The sequence below is a fragment of the Aptenodytes forsteri genome, unplaced genomic scaffold (assembly GCF_000699145.1).
Source record: "Aptenodytes forsteri isolate BGI_AS27 unplaced genomic scaffold, ASM69914v1 Scaffold193, whole genome shotgun sequence".
In the NCBI taxonomy this organism is placed as follows: domain Eukaryota; kingdom Metazoa; phylum Chordata; class Aves; order Sphenisciformes; family Spheniscidae; genus Aptenodytes; species Aptenodytes forsteri.
In genome coordinates this window covers 503,255-527,156 of record NW_008795405.1, presented here as the reverse complement: position 1 = coordinate 527,156, position 23,902 = coordinate 503,255, and the positions used below count along the sequence as shown (strand labels likewise).

The following is a 23,902-nucleotide window of genomic DNA, read 5'->3' as shown; positions in this document are numbered from 1 at the left end:
ATGATTCTATGATTCTATGATTCTATCTTTAATTATCCTGTTTGTGAAAGTATTGTAATAATACTCTTAAATAGCAACATTGTGTATGTCTTACTAAAATTTTATACTCTACAACACTTTGATACTTGAACTACTTTTAAAACAAAATAGCATTCTAAAAGCAAGCACTCTTTTTCACAAGAACAAGAGCATATGAAATTTCTGTGTAATCTTGCTGTAAAGAAAAGTTTTAAAAATAGAATTTGAAACAATGCAGCCCTTCTATTCATTTGAGCCAACATTTTTTGAATTCTGTGTTTGGTTGTTTTAGCAAGGTCCAGTAAAAATAGATGTTCTTTAAAAGAACATGTGTTTTTATTGGTTCACTCCAGGGCTCTAAAATGCCAACAGCTGCCAGTAAGAAACTGTATTTCCTTCTAAAAACATATACAAAAATACTTTTTGGAGCACAGTAAAGAGAAGACATCGTCCAAGTCAGTACTGGCAAAAAGGAAATATTGGATGTATCCTTTTAAGAAAGCTGAAAGCTAAAGGAAGTGTTTCATTTTAAATATTATAAATAAGAATGTCTAAATCCTGAATTGTGAAAATTCATATTTGGGAAGCCTTCAAACAGAATCCTTTTAAAGTCAGAGACAAAATATTTTGTGCCACACAGGTTACCTAAACATCTGATCTGAGGTGTAACTGTGCACTTTAATGGAAGCTCCCGTGAATTTAACACTTTATGAAAGATGGGCTGTTAATTGAGAAAACTGCTTTACCTCAGATACTTTGAGTACATCAAGGAATATGAGAGCAGCATAGATGGATGTCAAAGAGAATATGCCTTGATCAGAACGCTAAAGACTTTTCTAAGTAAAGGATGTTAAAGCCTCGCAAATGGTAACGTCATTTTATAAAGGTTTCACACAAACAATCCACCAAGAATTAGCTTAATCACATGGTCTACTGTGTGCATTCCGAGTTCTGTAACCAGAGAGGCAATACTGAAGATACAAAAAAAACCCCCAAAACCCAACCAGAAAAAGGTTTCCTCTCTTCTTTCAAACCCTCATGTTTGTTCTCCTCTCTGAATATATTTCCCTCAAAAAGTCTCCTACCTTAGCTAGCCTCATTCAGATGATAACATACTTGTCAGGCAGTGAACCTCTTTAAGCCAACTCCAAGTGTTACTTGAGCAACCATCAGTGCCCAACTGTACAGTTTTCGCTACAACATCATCCATTCCCAGCAACAGGCACTCAATCTCATCTTTAACCATATTTCCACAGTGCAAGCCAGCTGTGCTCTTCTAAATGCACTCAGTCTTTCCAAACAAATACCCCTGTAGCCAGCACAGGATATATCACAAGCAGCTAAGACACAAAATAGAAAAGCAAAGCAGGCGACATACCAAAAGAATAAGAAGAGATTCAGACAGGAGAGAAAAGATAGACAGCAAGTACACCTGTTCTTCCCTCCCATCTTCTAATTTAAACCATTAGGCTACTGGTGAGACTTTTTTAATGAGCATCAGCTAACATGATTCAGCAGAACAAGGATGTTTGTGAGAGGTACCAGTTCAACCTGCACTGGGTGCTGACCCCTTTCAGTCACAATCCAGGTGGGAGGGTTGAGAATGCCACGGGAAAAATCCAGAAAAACTGCAAAAAGGAGCACCTGCTAAAGGGGGCACTGATGGAGAGGTCCAGAAGTGGACCAGGAGAATATCACTGAGTAAAGTCCTTGAGCCTCGCCCAGAAAGAGACTGTTAAAAGATGGTCCTAGTTCCAGGTACACAAAAGGAGTAAAGATGGTTTACAATGAATTGAGTATTTCAGAAGATAGAAAAATCAATGCAGATAACCACTTAATAGTGTTTGGCCTTTACTAGAAAATGAGGTTGCATTAACATATCAAACATAACTTTAGCACTTGTATAAACAAATCATCTTTAACATGCTGTCAGCTTTTCAGCATTTTCTTCTTCAACTTGTACCTATAACATGTTAACACGGTGTTATGGTGCCTGCCATGTCTACACAGAATGATGAGTTATTTTTTGATCATTACGTAATATGATTTTTCAGTGAGGTGTTCTGAAAGTAAAAGGTACAGACATTACACAAGAGTAAAGAAAAATCTGCAAGCCATTGGAGAAGTAACATTAGTAAGGACAAAGATGGAATACAGCAAAGCATTAACATCGAGCAGAGCAAACCCCTGCCCCCAACCATTTGGTCCCCGTGCAGTTTGTTTATATGAAGACAACACCTATCCCCAGAGGCCTCATGCAGAAGCATATTTAACTCTGCGCTACTCAGGTCACAGAGAGTCATACTCAGACTGTTCACGTGCTTTCAAAGAGACATAAATGTTTTGCTACACCGGGGTCCCTTGCTCTCATCTCACTGAACTAGACAGTAATGTCAGGTACATTATTCATTTTGTATTACAGCGCAGATTTGACCCACAAGAAAGGGTACTGTGATGCTCCTTGGCTGAGGAAGCAACACCTAAAGCTGAATAACGGAAAACCGTAAGGCTTCCTTACTACAAATACAGTCTTGGTGGCTATTTAATCCTGTTACATCTATATTTGCTTTTAATACTACTATATAGCATACAATGTTTTCCATCGTCTTTCATTAAAGGGAATCCAAACTAACCCCTCCTGAACTTACGGCAATATGCTATGGAAAAAAAAGAGTCAACACCTTATGCCATTTATGTGCCAAGAAAAAAAAGGAATTGATTTGTCTCTGTTAACACAGATATGAGGGTCAAAGTCTGATGAAACAAATGTATTATGACTAAAATGAGGCCAAATTCTGCATAAAGTTCTTTCCTGAATTCTGAATTACATTTGATTGTCTCATCCAATTAGTACATACAAAAGATAGTATTTTATGAAAATATATTTGTTCATCTAGAGTCCTTGTCAAAACCTGCGATGCTTATAACCTTAAGAATCAGCACTGGCATAAACACACAAGACTCCGCTGATGAGATTGCTGAAAAAAGGGACAGTATGTAGATGGAGGTACCGTAACGTGCTTGCCCTGCTCTTGTACTCCTCCTGAAGCCTAGACTATTGGCTGAGTGGGGTTGGGGTGGTGAGGTAGGGGGATCTTTGGTCCGATCTGATCCCATCCAGTCAGTCTTACGTGGTCTCCGCAGTTTAATAACAGATCTTGTACCTAACCACAGCCTCCCACAAATCGCTTCATTCTGTCACTAAATTTAAGGTAACATACTTTTATTCAAGTCGGACAAAAATCAGAAGTGAGTGCTCAGTCACTTACCATGGGTCAGCTGGTGCATATCAGGGCCTTCATTTAAACAGTGAGTACTCTATCACATTCTGTGGACTTTTACGCATGAAGACCTTGCTGAACTGGGATCTCAATTACTGAAGTAGTGAGAAATAAAAATAATCTAGTTCCTACTGAATAACTTGGGAAAATGGTTTATGTCCTCCAAATTATGGGAAAGTAGGAGTCCATCTGAATGCCAGATGAACTATTTTCCAACATGCATTTTTTCCTTTATGCATTTTAAACAAACTGCTCATCAGCGAAGTAAATGACACACTGTATCTCGATGGAAAATGCACAAATACCATTAAAAGATGAGCTTATGGGATACCAAGATCCTACTACGACACAGCATAATACTTTTGGAAGTGATAAATTGCAGATACATTTTGAAATTAGTTAACACATATTCACTGCAACGAACAACTGAAGTACAAATAATTATTCTAGACACCAAACATGAAAAAGATGAAGAAACATGGCTACTTTTCCACCCGTTATATTTTTTAAGTCATCACCTGTGGAAATGTGAATACAATAAACAACACGTGAAGCAAACAAAAACAATTCAACTGATTCTTCTCTTAGTTTATTATTTTGTTCACCTTTTCTTACTTCGTTTATAATGATCTGCAATTCAGAGTAGCTCCCAGCTCAAAGATGCCAAATGGAATGCAAGTGTTCTCAGTTTGACAGCCCTTCTCTCCCCATCCCCTCAATTTTTTTTTTTCTAACAGTCTGCCCCTTGTCCCAAATTCATCACAATTTCTGGAGAGGCAAACATCTTGCGCCACTTGGATGCTGCACAGCTCTTTCCTTTGCAGACAAAAATAATACCAAAGTCATCCAGTCAAAACACAAACCAACCTTTGGTGTCACTGTGAATTATGTACTTTGAACTGCAGATGTTTGGAAGCACTTATATTTATATAAATAGATTTTATCCTTTCTCTTCTAAAATAATAATGTTAAAAGAAATAAAGAAATAAATGAGTTTCTATATAATAATCACTAGAAAGATTTTTCCATTAAATTATAATTTTGAATTAAGGCTTTCTAACCTCTGAAAGAAAAGACTTTTCTTCAAAGTTCTGGCAAGCCATCAACAAATGTGTTTAAATGATTATTTATACAATGCCCAGCAGCTTAGAACTACTGGGATTTCAAGAAAGAGAAGTGCTTTTGTAGAGCTTAGGCCTCAGAAACATATGCATCTTTAAAATTTCATATTCTATTAGTAAGAGAAACACTTAAATGTAAACACCTTTTTTTGCAGCAGTGCAATGGTGTCTTGCTCCATCAGAAGCCACAAAAAGAAATGCATCAAAATACAAATGAAACATTTTTGTCTTCCTTGTCACTATGAGCCAGTTGGAACCTTTAGCATTAAGGCAGATAATATGCCGTATACACGACTTGGTTTCCTCCTACCATTCCTTTCTATTTCCGAACACTTCAAAATGCAGCAAAACAAGCTTTCATTTATTTTCATTTGAACAGTTAAAGGAACTGTAAGTGCACAGAAAGACATTCAGAAAATTCAGACAATAAAGTTTAACTGTTTCCACTCTTCATGTTAACAGTCCTTCCATGTGCCGCTATTCAACAGCACTGAGTAGCCCTATGACACTTACCCACCCGACTCCATTCTCTATATATTCTTACACTTCCTTTCAGTGATGACATTTCAAAGATCAAGACAAGCTTGATCTACTTCTCAAAGAGCTCAGCACACACAGACTTCCCTAATCAATGACACTCATTATAAAAGATGTGCAAGGAGAGGAAGAGAAAGGAAAACGGGATGTTCTCGAGCTGTATGTGATTCACAGGTCACTCAAGCAGGGTTCCTGTGCTGGCTGTGCCACTGGACTACCATGGCTCTGCTAACAGGGGGTTGCTGACAGACTCCTGGTCTGCAGGAGGAAAACTAACAGCAGGAGCTGCTGAAGCCACGTAACTGGGTCAGTTTCCTGTATCCATTGCATACAAGTTACCAATCTTACCTCACCTCTGATCCATTCTTTATAGTCGTTTCTAATCAGAATATAAACCCAGTGACCTGGAGTCAAACATTTATTCATGAGGCTGTACTGGGTCTGAAATTAAGCAAAAATGCATTCAACTAACCTAAGAGTGTTTTTTTTCCTAATTGCCTGTCATATATAAATAAGTGACTTCTGTTTTACATGGAAGTCACATTATTAATTCAATTTTTTAATTTCGTGCCTATAAGTCTAATAAATAATGTATAAACTAAGCATGTAAGCTGATGAGTAGTACGCAAGGTTAGTATGCCTGCTCACACACACACCCCACTGCAGAGTTGTAGAAACACTAGAAACTGGCACAGTACAATGGACTTTATATAGTTCGCATGTCAGCGTGTTATATTCGAAAGCAAAGGAAATTACCAATACTCCCAAATAATTCAGCAAATGGAAAATACTAATTAAAATTTTATCGTAAGAGGGAAAGATCATTCAAGAGTCAAGATTCTCTTTTAAAAGCAATGACAAAAAAAAAAATTAAAAAAGTACATCTTTATTAGCTAAATTCGAATCACTGAATAAAGGTTTGTAAGTACAATAATACTTAGAGAAGGATCAGTTTTACTTTCAGTGCATGGCAGCAATTCCAGCATACAGATTCAAGAGACTGTTTCAGAGTAGAAACTTCTGCATAGAAAATAATTCAGAGTAACTAACCTCAACATCTTTAAAAACATTTCAAGAATAAAATTACAGAACACCAAAGAGGTCTTGGAATAAATTTGCCATTAAAGCAGGGCATGTATTAGTATACTACTTACAAGAGAACCAGGATTTACCCTACTGACTACCTGAAATAATTTCTACCCTGGTTGAGTAGCAAGCAGTACTGCAAGAAAGGTCCCAAAGAAGACAGTCAGAGCAGCTGAATATTAAAATACTATTCTGATCTTCTTTTACTTAGGGTCCTAGTATCCATTTTCCAAGTCAATGCAACTCCCACATACTCATTTACACACTATTTTGCAAGGCTTTGGTCATTCTAAACTCCAGTGCTAACTACTGTGCGATTCATTAGCACACTGAGCTGTAAAATTATGAAATGGGCTACTGCAGTCATAATACTTAGTAAATGCAGATAACCTAATATACCACTGATTTTTTATCTTCAGTTAGATAGGGACAGATTCCTCAGTAGCCAGCCACCTCTTCATCACATGGGCTCAAAAAACAATCATATTTCATTCCTGCAGATTTGTAGATCCTACACACATTCCTTCTAACATGGAAACAAAATCACAGAATGGTTGAGGTTGGAAGGCACCTCTGGAGGTTATCTTTCCCAATCCTCCTGCTCAAGCAGGACCACCTAAAGCCAGTTGCCCAGGACTGTGTCTAGATGTTTTTTGAATATCTCTAATGAGGGAGACTATAAAAGGACTATAAAAGACTATGTATTCCCAATAAAAGGAAGGAACACAAATTTCAGAAAGCCATGAACTTTATTTTTTACTAGCTATTTTACTTTTTTGTTTTATTTCTCCTCCTTCGTTGTTGAAAGGAGGAAACACAAGTCTTCCCTCTCCAGTTTCTTTAGCCTCTCCCTCCTTCAAATGCAGCATCTTTCCTCCTTTCTTTTGTACAGCAGAATGTACACATACTCTAATTCTCAATTCTCATCTTGGCCTGTGTGAGGTCCATTCCACTGCACTGTCTCATTTTTGTCTACATTTTTGCTTCATCTTGTTCCCATAAATATTCTCTTTATTACGCAATTCTTCTCAATACCTCTTCTTTAATTATAAAAGTGTTTGGTGATGTTATACTTCTTGATAAACACTGACTAATCACTTTTTCCAACACTTAAATGAAGTTAGTAAATAGGACTGTCTTGTTTTATGAGATGAGAAATTAGCACAGAAAGTTTAAGAAGCTTAATCAACCGACATGTCAGAACTGGGATTACTACACCCAAAACCTTTGCTTTACTGACTCAACCAAATGATACGGAGCTATTGCTTTCCGTGGCCACGTGTTTTGCTGGCTCCTCAGAAGAGTAGTCAGTTCCATTACAAGCAGATGGCCCGTGGCCAAGAGACAGCTTGTCAAACATCTGACACAACACACCATGACAGATAGCTGATAATTGCTTTTGTTAAAAGCCTTTCCCCCACCCGCAGTTAATAATCTGCAGTGTGGGTACTCAAAAATATATATAGTAGAATGGAGGTAGTGAAGGTGTGAAAGATGTATGAAAAGGAGAAATTTCAGAAAGAAACATTCACAGCCTGATCTTCCAACCAGATCTAGAAATTAGGAATCTGATTCTCAGATATACGCAAGGCACTCAGCTGCTGACAGAGGTATGTTTTTAGAAAGTGTAACCTTGTTTAATTGAATGTAACCAATATTAATTGACAAGAAACCAAAATTTGGTAAACAATCTGTCATTCTAATGAGCTGGTTTTCAAATAATCTTTAATGGATTTTCTTAAAATCCATATGCAAACAAGACTATTGCCTAAATGTTAAGTTGGCATTTACTCCACAAAAGGACAGGAATACTTCTGGTCCATTTTTAAATATCACATTATTCAAGAAAACACTATCATGGATCACTGTATAGATGCCACAGTTTTTTAATCTCGTTATTCAGATATTGTAATCATGGGATTGCAGGTGTTCCTCATAGTACACACTATCTGTTTGTCCTGATAAATACTGTACTCTCAATTGAGCCATCAGTTGCTCGTGGCAGTTCTTCAATTTTTTGTTGTGTAATGTGTTCCCCCAAAACTTCTTTAATGTGTAATAAAAGCTACTTTAAACTAGAGATTAGAGACAACTAAAACAGCTAACTAGGTAGGTGAAAGCACTATGCACTCTGCAGATATGTCAGGGACGAGAAACACTTTTTGAATAAATGACCTGAATCAGCAGTATTTGCTCTTTCTCCATGGAAGCAAAGTTTCCTTTTTTAGGAAACTTCGATACTGAAGATCACAACTATCTGAAAGCAATATTAATATCAGTGTTTTAACAGTCTGAGAATAAGTGTGAAAATGGAGTAATTAATTATAAATCTTCAAATGTTGTTGTGAGATCAGTTTCTTTCTCACCAATACAGAGATCTAGGTAACAGCAAATATATAAAATTTATATTTCAGACATCTTTTCAAATTTGCTCATATGCACTGAAAAGTGGAATAAAAATATTTTTAAAAAATCAAGAAATTAATCAGCTTTGCACAAGCTTAAAATGAATCATACATAGAAGACAAAGACAGCCCACAAAGAAATGTTTAAGAAAGTAAACAAAAGCTCTGCAGAACTAAAACAAAAACATACATTTAGAAATTATGTATTGTTCAGCTTCAGTAATACTGAGAAACGTGTATCATTTTGGTACACGAATAAGACTTTTCGGATATTAAGTAGTGGTTGAATCTGAAGATTTTACCTCTGCAACAAAATTTAGTTTTAGCTTCACTGAAGTGTTTTACAGGGATTGATGTGATGTGACTAGCTACCCAAATAGATGCTCACTTCTCAAGAGGATTGACCGTGCAGCTTTGAATTACCAGCCACCTAAAAGCTTTCAGATATGTTACTGAAAAGCAAAAATGCTTAAACCTAAAATCAGCTGCCTTTGACATGTGCAATTACCAACACTGCCCTCATCCAGCTCAAAGCTTCCTGGCAATTCCATCCCTTATGCGTAGAGGGTAGGACACCCTAAGCAGAAAAAAATTAAGAAAAACACAAAGATAGAAGAATGTTATGACAACTTCTGAAAGCAAAGTGATGGGCCTGCCTGCCAAAACAAACAAAACGGGTAAATGCATGACTACTGCTGAGAAGTGTCTGGATGCCATAGAAGACAACACACACGACATAAAGAGAAGATGTATGAGACACACAGCTGCTGGCTAGCCCTACAGTAGAAAGCAGGCTGATATGACTATTTAGCAGAAGGGATTAACAAGGATTTTGCTGTTTCTTCTGGGAAGCTGGCACTGGATGCTTTCATTTTCACAGTGAGATTTTCAAGACTAGTTTTGCAGACTGAGATTCAGTTGAAGTCCCAACATTTTGACTGTGAAGGGGACCTCAAGCAATGAGGCTGAAAAAATGCTTGCAGATTGAGAAAGAATACTTTGTCTCAAAGCTACAGAAGATAGGTAAACTCACAGAGAGGGCTGGTGTTCACGCCTGTCCTGAACACAACCCAGCAGAGCTCTTTCAGGCAAAAAAGAGTGGAATCTATTGTTTCCTAACGTTGCTGGGATCTGTAATACAATCTCTGTCTGAGGTATGAAATTCCTCATCGTGATTACAACATGACTTGGAAGGAAATCTTACCTGTTGGTGACAAGTCACCTCATGAGACAACGAGGAGCAAAGTGTTCATAGCCATTCTTCTGATACTGAGCTTTACTCTGTTTTTTGGGTTTTAGCTAAACTTTGGTAATACTTCTGCAGATAGCAGAGAAAGGTGTTACAGCTAATTAAGAAATAAGCAACTCAGCATAACTGAAAGACGACCAGTAACTGCAGCAGAACTTTGGTTAATATACTTAGATTTACATGTGTATAGCTGCTAATTCATTAACTAGAGGTAATGTTAAAACTCCCCTCTCTCTCAAAAAATAGTTATCAGTTCTATGTTATCAACCATATAAAGTATACATTCAGAAGCATTACTGCCAATTACCCTGCATCAGTACATTACACCAATGAAATATCCTGTAGTCAGCCACTTGTTGTATTCTGTATTTCTGATAACAACTCCAGAATTGCAAAAAGTTGTCATACTTTTATGATTTAATACTGTTCTTCATCTACAGTTAAATTTCTTTTTGTTACAGCTAGACGTATGATACTTTTTACACAATCACAGCTTCTTAAGGGCCTTTAACTATTTCTACATATTTGAATTGTGTCATTTAAAAAAGTATTTTCAATACAAAAGTAAACTATATATCAGAATATGATATTTTGTGCTGACTTTGTGTATACCCACAGCATACTCAACAATAAATACTTTAAAAACATTACTGAAAAGAATGACAACAAAACATTAACATCAGAAAGCGTTAACAAGTTCCCTGACAATAGCATCTTCCAATTACATGCAGACCACACTTAATGGGAAAGCCTGTCCTTCATTTGCAATAGAGGGTAATGGAAGCTAAATTTTTCTTGTTCTCAAGCAACTCAGCTTGAAAAATAATTAACAGTGAATAAACAGAACATGGAAAAGAGGGTAAATCCTAGATACTCACCATCTGAAGCACGAAACAGTAAAGCCATACAACAAACAAATGTAGGCATACTTGGTGAACGAGACATAGATAAGTTAACGCTACTGTGAAATCTTTCTTTCATAAAGAGAATATTGATAGATTTTCTTGTTCCACATCTTTTGCCAAGGCCACTACACACTTTAGACCAGAATATGTAAAATAACTGCATCAAGCCTGAGGGCTTCCAGCAATTGATTAATGGCTTCACAACCAAATAAAAGGTCACAATGTCCAGACCAAAGCAAGAGGGAAAATTGCTGTTGTGGTAATTGTTACCTGTTCATTTAAAAACAATTAAAAATCTAGAAAGAAATTGAAGTAACAAAAATGTTTATTAAGTCCTACATTTCAGTAACAATCATCTACCATTCTGTTGAAAATGAGTAATCAGCTTATCATCATTACAATAATTTTTCCTTACACCTTCTGTTACTTCCAGACCTAAACTTTCTTACTCACCACCTCTCTTTACTGCTTAACACACATGTTGAATCATAAGGGTGACTCTGGAGGGTATTGCAATGCAATAGGTCACTATTTCACTTTAGGGACTCTGGGGAAAAAAAAAAGGTCAACAAAAAGCAGCTCTATTCATTCTTCTTAGCTCCATGTCCCACAAAATTCTTAGTCAACTACTGATATTGTGGTAGTGGCACTATCAGCAATATAGTTTGGCTGCTATTCTTTGAAGACATCTCCACTGCCCAATTAAATCCAAACTTTACATTCTGTGTGTCATTTTATTTGTGATCTATGCTACTAGTTTGAAACCTATTTCTCCTTGAAGGAACCAAGTTCATTTATGTCTTGTGGACAGGTCCAAAATCTTCACCAGAAAAGTGTGCATGTAAAGTAGTCTAATAATTTCCAAAGTAAAAAGGCTGAATACAAACATACTGGAATACTTTCTCCAAGAACACTGATAGCTTTTACTTCCCTTTAGCTATTTCTTTTATTTTTTTAATAAATCTGATTCTCGTTCTTGAAGTCATCTCATGTTTATCCTTAATTTCATGTAATACACTAGCAGAGTTTTAATGTAACTAATTTAAAAAATATTCTCTTGGATTAAATGGATTTTTTCCATTTCTATACTTATAAATAATGAAGCTTTGAACTTTTATCTAAAGTTCTCAATGACTCTCAGAAATTTTCACTGAAGAAACACAATTTGCACACTACTTTGCACTGGGGGTGCAATTTGTAATTTCTCTCACCTGCCTCTACTTCTTAATGCTTTGTTTTGCACCATGGAGTGCTATCTGAGAACACGAACTAGATTCCTTTTTTGATTAAAGAAAACTCAAAGACGCACTCCAGGAATGCACCTACTGCATTCCGACACAAATGAATATTCAGTTCACAGGACTTGACTACAGCTAGTCCAAAGTAAAAACCAACTAACCAAACCAAACCAAACCAAACCAAATGCAACACCCCCCCCCGAAACATGTTAACGTGGATGTCAGATGCTGAGAACTATTTCATACTCCAGATCCATTCTTATTTGTTCACACTACTTGCTAATACAGACATAATCAACCACAAAGTTGCAACTGTGAACATTCAAGAAGTGGCAAGTGGGTAAAAGCAAGGAGGGAAATGAACACACAGGTCAGACATATTAACCTTTTCAGACTCCACATTAAATATAAATATGAAACACACAAATCTTGTTTGTCACCGATCAAAAGAATTTTTATGCAAACTCATCCGGGTATCCAAAATAACAAAGTGTTTTTGCAGAAAGATTTCTTAGAAAACCAGCTTTTAATATGAAACACACAGATGGATTTTTTTTTTTTAAATTTTTAAGAAAATCAGAGACATTGTATCCAACAGGTAAGCAAACTGAAATCTGATTCAATACTCAGTACCTAACTTGAAACTGTGAAGTGTTAAGTACCGTGGAAAACTTACTTTAGGTACCTCTACAATAGTTCTGGTACCTATAGAACTTACTGCATGCACAGTGATTCAGTCTCCTCTTCAGAGGGAATACTATTTGAATTCTGCTTGTATCACATTGGAAATTTCCTCTATGGGTAGTTGCTACTGAAACAGGAGATCAATAAGCATACAAAACATTTTTCCTCTCTTTCATCCTAGGGTTTTGACATTAAATATTTAAATTAATTCTAGAAATTGGTTTGGAAGTCTAAGCTGTGTGAACCTAGAGCTTAGCACTATGATAGATGAGTCAAATAGCAATTAATCAAACAAGCCTGCATGCAAATTTACTGTCATTTTCAAAGGGGTGAGGAGTTTCTAGGTACTGAAGAGAAGATGAATGTTCGACTGGAAATTCATTAAAGTTTACCATTAAAGACACAAAGCTTGATCATGCCCTCAAATACTATGCAGACGTATTTTCTGAATTCTGCACAACACACTGTTTGCAGAGGAACAACAGGTGATTTAACAATGCAAACAACGATGTGTCTCAGGGCATCATTCAGCCAAAACCTTATGGCAGTAAGTAGAAGAAATGTAGTATCAATTAAAAATTGGCTTCAGAAGTTCAAAAAGACAAACCGTAATCCCTCTCTTCAAGGAAACATTGCATTAACATTTACATATTTACTCATACTTAGCATTCATGGACTAAATACAAAAGTTCTGTATAAGAACTCCTTAGGATAATTTCCTTTGGATCCTCCTCTCCCTCCCACTAATGACCCACCAGCTGACCTGCACTCCCAGATGTGAGAAGCATTAACTGAAAAACTACAAGACCTCAGGCAACCAAAGCCTTGCTGAAGTCAAACTAAGGAATAAGCTGCAAAATATTCACTTTCACTAGTGAAATTCTGACACCAGTGAAATCAAAGGGAGTTTCATGCCCTACTCACAGATACCTGCCTACAGAGAAATCACAACCTCTGCTACATCAGTGCAAGAGACCAACTGACGCTACAGACACAGATGTGTAATGTCCCCAAATCTTCTCCTATCATCCTGTCTGAACATCCCACCTCTCCTCAGCTTTCTTAATGCCTTCAGAACTGAGAGTTACATACAGTGATCAATGAAAACAGCACTATGACGAAAGATTGAAAAGGTGTTATTCTTTTGGGGAACATTCTACACAAATTAGGAAACCCAACGTAAGACATCAAGAGGATTCTGTTTGGCCAGTTTCCTCTCTATTTTAGTCTCCAGTGGACTAAAATTCCTACTTCAGAAGAAAAAAATACTGCACACATCTTCTGAACGTAGCCAAATATTTAACTGAGTATTCCCCTGGAAAATATTCATGCTCCAGCTAGCACAAATATATCCGAGGTAGAGAGTCAGTACATACCTAATCGTCTCAGAAAGTAAAGAATTATTATAATTTTTCAAGCTGGGTTTGTTTTTAGAAGAAGTAAGCAGCCAAGTAGGGAAGAACCTGCCTTTTTGTGAGATGCAAAAGATTCTTGATGCTCTTCAGCACCATTCCCAATAGTTTTACTCAATGCCTCCCAACTGCAGCAGTCACTGGCACTGTTTGGCCCTTTGAAAATTCTGTAACTGGTGAGATTCACTTGGTTTATTCTGAGAAGCAGCAAAGAAAACATGGATTTAACCACGTTCAGTATAACATGGACTTCCTAAAACATGGATTTAGTCAAACTTTCAAAGAATTATCTTTATTTAGGTACGCAGGAAATGAAATGTGACATTATAAAGCACCGTTCCAGTGCAACACAATCAAATGGAAAACTAATATTACTAATCACAACAATTGCTCGTATAACTTGGCTTTTTGTGATCTTTCTTCAGGATCCCTTCTACTCAGCATTATCTCCAAAGAATAGACGTCTGTGAGGTTTACCTGAGGCCACTGATGTAAATACCAATAAAACTGACAACCATTTCTTCAACTCCTGTTTCTTTTCTCTCTGCAGTCACAGTGCAACTTTTAATGTTAAATCTCAAATTACTTTTTTTTTTAGATCCATTCTGTATTTTATTCCATATCCCTATTGCTTTCTCTCAGGACTTGGACTAAATTTGCAGGGCAGAAGGGGCATCTTGCAGACAGCTCATCTCTCTCTGTTTAGCAATCCTGCTGGTAAGTAATTTCCCCATGCCCATTCATCTGCTACCTCTCAGAGAAAAGCACTGCAAATGAGGGCAACAGGAACTTGCTGTTCCCTGCCATAGGGAAACCAGCCATAAGAACGAACCAGCATGGTCCTTGGATCCTCAAATTACAGTAAACATCCCCTTTACCTTCACTTCCCTCCTCAAATAAGCCCGTGACCAAAATCATCAGTACCCCACAGCAGCTGCCTGGGTTCACAAACAACTGTGAATACAGTGTCCTACCTTTTCTTTTCCTGTTCCCAGATATCAGTGGCAGAAGGGAAAAGGTAGTAGGGGCAGCATGCTGGCTGAGCAGCTAGGAGGACACTGTCAAATGTGCTCCTGCCAACCAAGAACTCGATTGGTATCCTTAACCAGGAAATGTCAAAGGGTACCAAAACACAGAGTTTAAAACTGAACTGCAAATTCAAATTACTAAAAATAACATCCCAAACTGTGGTTTGAGTTGCAAAGGGATCACCTCTATCCTAAGATAAGAGAGTCATGAGGCATTGTAACCTGTCACCTGAGTATTCTCCAATTAAGGGCCCAAGATCTGTAAGTAATTTTTTCCATTTACATATGCTTTTGTTAGTTTTTACACTTCACACAGCTCTTGGGTTTATTACTTCAATAAGACCTGTTCACTCATGTGTGCTGAGAATGCCTTAATGCTCTGTGAATCACAGATAACACAGAGCTCTACACCTTATTTGGTGTAAAAGAAGGGAAATTGCTTGAGCAGAACATAAAAAAAAAAAGTTAGCAAGAACCTGGCTTGTTGTAAGTACAGACATTTATCAGTTATTAGTCATTAGTCGAAACTGATAATGATGGGCAGTGAAGCATAGTGCTTCTCATCTTTGCTTTCAATGACGATAAAGTGCTGCCGGCTGCCAAACAGTGCCTCAAAATGGAGAAAGGTACTTAAACTTGCTTCAGATGAGCAACTGGGTGCATGCCAATTTTTTACATGAACAGTCATAAGCATGTTCCTGCACAGCAGGATGTGATCAAACTATTCAAAGCTGTAAAACCAGGTTTGCTTGCCAGTTATGTTATTGCTTCAAGATCAGTGCATTACAGACGATACTTTGCCAACCACTGTTTTTCCTTAACAATAAATTCTACACCTTTAATATTTAAAACTCTGTATAGAACTGACTGTTCCCAATTAAAAAAGAAACATTTACAGAATGAAAGTTAGGACTGAAAAGATATTGAACACACGATCTCCTGAACTATAAGCCATCTCTTATTTAGCTTAAAAAAACCACTTCCTTCAAGCTGTACCAATTAAAAGGTCCCCTTTCTTCTCTAAACCAGAAATAATTGTAATGACTTACTCAAGTCCTCAGCTTCAGCTGCCAACCCTGTAATCATATTAACATTCCTGTCCATAAGGTGTGATGTGGTTAATAGGTGGTTGCTAGTTTGAGACATTGCACTGTATTGCCTCCTGCTGGAAACCACTTCTTTAAAGAATTTTATGAAGATCACACAATGTGAGTATGCCATATGTAATATTTATTAAATGTCTGTCACTAATTGGATTATCAAGCAAGAAAGATTTTTGAAGAAAGGCAGAACTGTAGTACAACCAACTGGACAAATAAGTTTTTTCCTTGAACGGGTTAAGACAAAACCAAACATTACAGACAAGAAACTGATGTTTTATTCCTCATGATAGTCAGCATCCTTCTCCACTTTCCTTTCAGAGTGTGCTGGTTTTGGCTGGTTAATTTTCTTCACAGTAGCTAGTATGGGGCTATGTTTTGGATTTGTGCTGGAAACAGTGTTGATAACACAGGGATGTTTTCATTACTGCTGAGCAGTGCCTACACAGAGTCAAGGCCTTTTCTGCCTCTCACACCACCCCACCACTGAGTAGGCTGGGGGTGCACAAGAAGCTGGGAGGGGACACAGCCGGGACAGCTGACCCCAACTGACCAAAGGGATATTCCACACCATATAACGTCATGCTCAGCATATAAAGCTGGGGGAAGAAGGAGGAAGGGGGGGACATTCGGAGTTATGACGTTTGTCTTCCCAAGTAGACGTTACGCGTGATGGAGCCCTGCTTTCCTGGAGATGGCTGACACCTGCCTCCTGCCGATAGAAAGTAGGGAATGAATTCCTTGTTTTGCTTTGCTTGTGTGCACGGCTTTTGCTTTACCTATTAAACTGTCTTTATCTCAACTCATGAGTTTTCGCACTTTACTCTTCCAATTCTCTCCCCCATCCCACCCAGGGGGAGTGAGTGAGTGGCCATGTGGTGCTTAGTTGCTGGCTGGGGTTAAACCACGACAAGAGGATCAGTCATAAAACAGACTCAAGCTCCTCAGTATAACACAGTATCTGTTCACTAACAAACATATCTTAGCAAATACAACCAAACAGTTGAGTTTGTTTTTTTAAGGGGGTTGGTACAAGAGAAGATGGATGTCAATGTTTAGCCACGCTTTAGTTGTTTGTTTTTTATTCACTTGAAAATACATACTAAAAGTAGTATCAAATATTTGAGTTTATACCATTTTATTTGTTTTCACACATACAAAAAGTAGTTTGCATATTTGCTCAGCAATCTAGTGAATGATCTAAGATTACATACACATGCACAGCTCAATACAGTGATAGAAGTGCCTCTATCTGCTTCCTAGTAAGAAGTAACAATCACGTTTGAAATCTCAAAAAAATATGCAGATGTTCTTGGTTGTTACAGCTCAAAAAAACATTTTCATGACCTTTCCGAGACATGGACAGTGCTCTTCATTTTTTGAAGAATAAAAAAATTATTCAAGTAAAACTCAAATAGAAGAATCACAACTAGCTAACAACTGCCAAGTATGCTGCAATAGCAGCCCAGTTAAATGCAACTTAATAGTATAACTACCAGAAATAGTATTGCAAAACTGCATTTCAAAGACTAGTTGAAAGTAATCTGTCTTTACTTGGTCATAGGAAACACACAGTTTATAGAATGTCCATTCTCTAGGAATGTAACCTATTCCTTACTTGAAATCAAAGCAATGTGTTAGAGCTGTGAAGGCTTTTGTGTTATTGTTTCTTACTGAGAAAAATAGAAATCCTACAAGTAAAACCCCAAAAGCTAGATACTACTTATATTCACTGTGCTCAATTGTCAAATGCCAGGCTATTGTGAAGAAAACCATAAAGAAGGATAACAGATGTAGCTTCATTAAACACAGTCAGTCCAAACCCTTATTACCATATAGGCAGTTCTCTGTCATACAAAACCGGTTATGGTGGTCACTCAAATGACATTGCTGCCTCCAGCCCCACACAACAGCAAGCAGGAACAGAGCAGCACGGTGTTCACACAACGTGTCATGAAGCATTTAGCTTCCATTGCCCAGTGACCTCTGAACTTTAAAAATGCCTTTTCCAGAGGATAGCCACAGCACGCTAATGGTTTACTCTACTTCTGCTTTGTCTCAGCCTGTTCTCATCAATCCCCCCCTCGTATTTGATGTCACCTCCACCAAAAAGAAAAAGATTTTAACTTGCAGATCTTATGAATGCCTGAGGTGACCTCAGCTCTAACTTCCAATAATTTGCATTTGTTATGCTAAGCATATACATCCCCTGAATTATATCTAGTCCCTTTGTGGTCTAACGTAGGAATCCCTCTCCTATTGTTCTTGCTGTTAGCACTGTAATAACTACCGCTATTGCAATGTTAACAAAAGACTACTAATAATTCAAGTACGGTACGAATTCCCAAGGAATCATCAAGTGAGAAATGCAAGTTGAAATGGTAGCTTCAATTCCAAGGACCTATTTTCTATATTCAAGAGTTACAGCCGTAAAAGCATCGCATATGTGAAAACACAACACATAATCAATAGAGTTCTAATAATAACAATTAATTTAAAACAATGGTATTATAAATTGCAAATGGTATCGCAGTAGTACAGCTTAATACCAAATATTTAAATTTCCATTTGGCGGGGATTTATTATTTTATTCATTTATTTTTTCAGCTGCACTATCTACTTAACATTACCTGTGCTTTTTGCTGACAGGCCTACAGATTGCTTTGCTAGTTGTGGCACTTGAGCCATTACTATATAAAATAATTATCTTTATCCAAGCTGATTACTTGGAAAAGATTACTCCTTAAATAGGCAGCTTAAAAATCAATTCAATTAAAACGTGTATTAAAATGCCCTACAACGACATTCTTCTGACATTCATAAAAGTTTTATGGTCCAAGTATGCCTGAAAGTCCACTTCAACAAAGAAGCAAAAATGGACAAAAAATAAAAACATCAAAAGATCCTTCTCTTTTGCTGAAAGCTTTTCTCTTATAAGCTGCTCACTTTTCAAATGCTCTGTGCAAAGAAGAACAAATGTAAACTTTTGGCAGGACTGTTGGATGTTTCCCAGTAGCTATGCTGCTCATCACTGTTATAAAAGCAAAAGAAAGTAGACTGAAAAAGTAAAGTTCCACCATTAACATCTTCCAACATTAACATCCTTTGCAGTGGATAGACACACAAAATATTTTAAGCACCAGGCAGATGGGGCTTTCGAGGTTAAAGTAGGAGAGAATGCAAGAACAATGATTGCAAAAAAAGTGAAAATTACAGGGTGTGTAGAAGGGACTCTTTTACCAGGAGACTTCTCAATACAACATAAATTCAATCAACATTATCAATGCCACTCAAGATCACAAACCTGACTTTAAATCTAATAGAAATTAGTTAGATGTGGGCTAACTTTGGTAACTCACATTAAAAATCAAAATTTTCAATATTGGAAGAGTCAGATGAAATTTTATTGCCTGGGATGAATACATAAGGAGTTTCATCCAGTCTAAAATCTTGTGTTTTCCCAGGAGATATATCCCCTACGTGGACCACTCCTCCCTACAGCCTGTTCCCATTGAGCTAAATCTAGGTTAAAATCCAGGAAAGAAAACTGTGGGGAAAAAAATAACAACAGAAAAACTCTTCCATGAGATAGGAGAAGCACGGAGACTCTCTTCATGGTGAAGAGAATGAAGACAATATTGTTCTGTGAAAATAGGAAATTGCAGGGAATGAGTGATCTGAGCAGGAAAAGGACCTCAGGTTCTTTCAAGTCATGTAGCAGAAGTGTAAGACTTTGACAGTCAAGGACCACATGCTGATTTTTATCTCCTGAATGTAAAGCAACAAAGGGAGGAATTGCTTGCATCGTTGCATGTGGTACCGTTATCTTCCTTTAATGTATATTTCTGCCACTTGTAACCCTTTACAAATCCTTGAGTCCCAGTTAACTGTCATCCAATGCATTATACCAATACAGCATACTGCAAAACTAAGCCCTTAATAGCTTTTTATATTGGTCAATACACTAAAAACTATTTTGTTTTAAAAAAGGAGACAGCTAGTGATCAGGTGCAAAAAATACAAAAATAATGAAACGCATTGATGCCATTTCAATGGGCACTACTACCATGAAAAAACAGTTGATCATTAATCAGCCATTTACTACAAGGGTTCTCTTTGAGATTTCCAACAGAGAAATGTAAACGAAATAGTTTTCTTCCCCAAAAGAAAAGAAAAAAAAAAAAAAAAGAAAGGAAAAAAGAAAAAAAGAAATTTGGTATTGAGTGATTATATACTTGTAGAGACTTACTTGAGACAAAGCAGCATCTCGTTGTTCTATTACTGCATTCATTTCATCAGACATTATTTTCTTTTTACGTTCTTTGGTCCTGTGTATTCGATTCAGAATTATAGCTCCATTCTTCAGTATATCTATCCCTGTGTCTGCATTGTTTATTCTGTTCAGTAATTCCTGTAATGTCTACCAACAGCATTATATGTTAGTCAGACATGAAGTTTTAATATATTTTATTTAATATAGGGTTTTAATTAATAGGCACATGTGAATTGTAAATTGACTGAGTGAAGTTATTGAATTTTCATATTGCAGCAAAGATGTACATTATTAGTGTGTCAATTCTTCTTTTTCCCACATCTTAGTTCTTGAAACCCACTCAATTGAACTTAAGCCTCTAAGATATAAGACTGACATGAAGAAATCTCCTCAGAGAATGGCTTACCATGTCATTTTCTTCAGGGTTAATATTTTCTAGCCTAGAAAAAAGGGACACAGAAAGCCTGATCAGTAGCATTTCCTTAGTGCAGCAAAATGAGTTCGCTTTTTAAATCTTTAGAACCTCAAGTAATTTCATTCTACTAGTCTTTAGAGTCAACCATGACACTGAACATATTAAAGTGCCACCTGCTCGACTCCATCTTTCAATAATGCTCCATATCTTCAGCACTGACTTCAGACTGTTAAGTTATTAATGTTTACTGCTATATATGACTACAAGGATCAATTGTTCATATGTGCTTAGATGAAGAAAGTTCCCCAGTGATAGAAATGACTGATGCTCTTATTTTATTTATTTCTGGGCTTACAACTTTTACCTGACGTTGTATTTTTGTTGTTTTTACTGCACCTCAAATGAAACAGGACAGGACTTTTGTGGATAATTTTTTTTTTCATTTCAAAGTAATTCTTTTTCCACCTCTCTCTTCCAAAATGAGGAAAAAAAACCTAGTTGAAGTTTCCTTAAAAATATTTGGATTTTATATCTTGCATAAAATACCAAGCTAAGCCAATTCTCTGCAAGGCCCTTATTTAATTCTGGAACAACCCCCTCTGCACTTTCCTCCCTTTCTATTTCAACAGAACACATATTGACCTGTCAAATACAAAGATGATACGAGGAATTTAGTCATACAGCATTGAACACTGGCTGTGCAAAAGCAGTGAGTGATAGCACATAAATCTAATAAATGGGATAGTATGCATTTTATTTTACCTAAGGTTAGTTATATGGACAGGATATTATTTAAAACACTTATGTGTATTTTAAAACGGAAGAGACCTCTTTTCTGGAAAAATGAGCATATTAAAGTTACCTTACCACTCCATTGCTACTTACTTAATGGCGACTTCTAAAAGTAGGTCTGTCACTAGCATATAATATTTTAAAAGACAGATATAGTACCATTAAACATCTACTAAACAGCAACACACACTTTTTCAACAGTTCTGTGACAGGTGCTGCTCTGAAGCCAAGATTTTAGCTAGCAAACATCATAGAGCACTTGACAGCACACTAGCACCTTTTACATTAAAGCATTAGTTTTACCAGATAACAGTACATAAGGCATAGTAAATCAACAGTACAGAAATTAGTTCTTTAAATAAAAAAGAAATAATTCAGAATGTACTACCAGTGTACAACAGCTGGTATATTTATACGGAATTCACAAGCAGTAATTACTCCAACATAGACAGTCAGCACCAGAACTAAACAAAACAAAGTAAAAGCTAACCTTTGCTGGGTTTGACTTGTATTCATAAGGTAACACAAATCATAAAATAACAAACATAGTAAGTCCAAATTCTCAGAACTGGCTCCTTGACTTGGCTCTTTGTATAGTTCCTGCATTAGGTTTTTACATTGCTCTAAGTGCCACTTCATGTGGGACTTAAAAATGGATCTCCAGCTAGTTTGTATTCACAATGAAAGGAACGGTATTTGTCAAAGTAAATTGGCAGGACTGACCCGGCTCCTCCAGAGGACTTCTACCCTGCTAAAAGTGTGGGTCAACAAAATCACCCAGCCAACCAACAGGCTGGGTAAGCAAGACACCTTAGGTAGAAGTGGGGGTGGGAAAAAGAACAGGAACTTCTACCATAAGTGTAGCCCTTCAGCATACTACTGCCACAAGGGATCTGTCTGTAGGTGTACATACACCTCCTTAGGTGACAGCATTTTTTAAAAAGCAGCATCCAGAGCTGTGTATTTGCCCTGCTGCCTCTCCCTGTGCTGTGCACAGGCAATAAGTGACCCTTAGATCTCTCATGATTTTAAACAGCAGTAACCAAGGATTCCTCTTCCCCCCCATTTCTACACACATTCTGCTAACGTAACCCCTAGGGCCAACAGGACTGAAAGAATTTTGGTTGCAACAGTTAAATAATGACAACAGAATTGCTCCGACTGCTAATTTAAAGAAAGCATTGAAGCATTTGATAAAGGTTGGCAGGCTGTTCAATATTGCCCTCTTGTAAAGATCTCTGATTGGAATAAGTCCAAAGCAGATGGAAGGAGTGACCTGTGCTCTAAAACTTGATGAGTGTGGCACAAGTAGCCAATGTTCTTTAAAAAAACCAAACCTCTATGTGTTCCATGTCTGAGACAGAGAACTTGACCTTTTGAACAACCAACATCAGGAAGAAAATATTAAGGGTGGTAGTTGGAAAAGTTCCAAGATTCCAGAAGAAACTCCAAAATTAAATAAAATAAACCAAGTCCCTCATGGCTCATCCCATCATCTCTGCTCCTTCCAAAGGATTAGTGGAGTGGTGAGGTGAACTCCAAAAAAATTTCCATTCAGCCACAGTAATAAACTACTTAGAATAAAGAGGGTGAGAAAAGTAATTTCCTCATGGGGTTGACTCTGCTTCTGAGAATGCAGCACCTCAATTTGACTCTTCTCAGTCACAGTTCTGGCTTGCTCCTCCCATTGCAAAGACATCCAGACATGTCCTCCCAGACATCCAGGCAGATATAGAAATGTGCGTCTTGTCACCTCAGCTGAGATGTTACCACAGTTAGTAAAGATGCCCAGTGTTCTGAAAAGCCTGAGTGCTGGAGCCAGGCTGGTGTTCCTGCAGGAATCTTGGCTCCACTCAACCATTTTTTGTTTGCAAGGTGTATGGCTGCATGAATAAGCATCCTGTAAGCTTAGAGTAAGTGGACCAGAAGAAAAGCAGCTGAGCCTGATGGAGGCAATCCTGCCTTCTTGGTTCTGTAATGCCCAAAGATTTCAAAAACAGCAAAGAACTTTCTTCAAAAAAAAGAACACAAAACCCCCCAAATCAGTAATCACAACAGGAAATGTTTCCCTTACCATACCATTGCTCTTTTTGGAAGAAATACCACATTATCTAGAAGGTGCTGTCACATAGAGGACTGATAATGGGTCAGGGAAGAGCTGTGGTCAGGTTGTGCAAACGGATGCAGTCACTGTGAGCTGAGGTAATACTGACTATAAATTGGTGGAACAGAGCAAGACATCTTTGAAGTTCCTTATGTTGTCTGATATGGCTTAAGACATTCCTATCAAACTTGCAGTTTGGCTGAATAGGTAGCAAAGTAAGGAAAGAGGCAGATATTAAGACATCTGATGCACTG

At 37.3% G+C, this 23,902-nt stretch overlaps 1 protein-coding gene across 1 annotated transcript in view; it reads right to left on the bottom strand.

Moving 5' to 3' along the window:
• The window catches only part of MIPOL1 (mirror-image polydactyly 1), a 166,234-nt gene that overhangs the window by 103,762 nt on the left and 38,570 nt on the right, over positions 1 to 23,902 (bottom strand). The window contains exons 8-9 of the mRNA XM_009280687.1: positions 20,744 to 20,777; positions 20,314 to 20,484 (exon numbers count right to left, since the gene is read on the bottom strand). Coding sequence (XP_009278962.1) covers positions 20,314 to 20,484; positions 20,744 to 20,777 — 205 coding nt within the window. The remainder of the gene's footprint in view (positions 1 to 20,313; positions 20,485 to 20,743; positions 20,778 to 23,902) is intronic.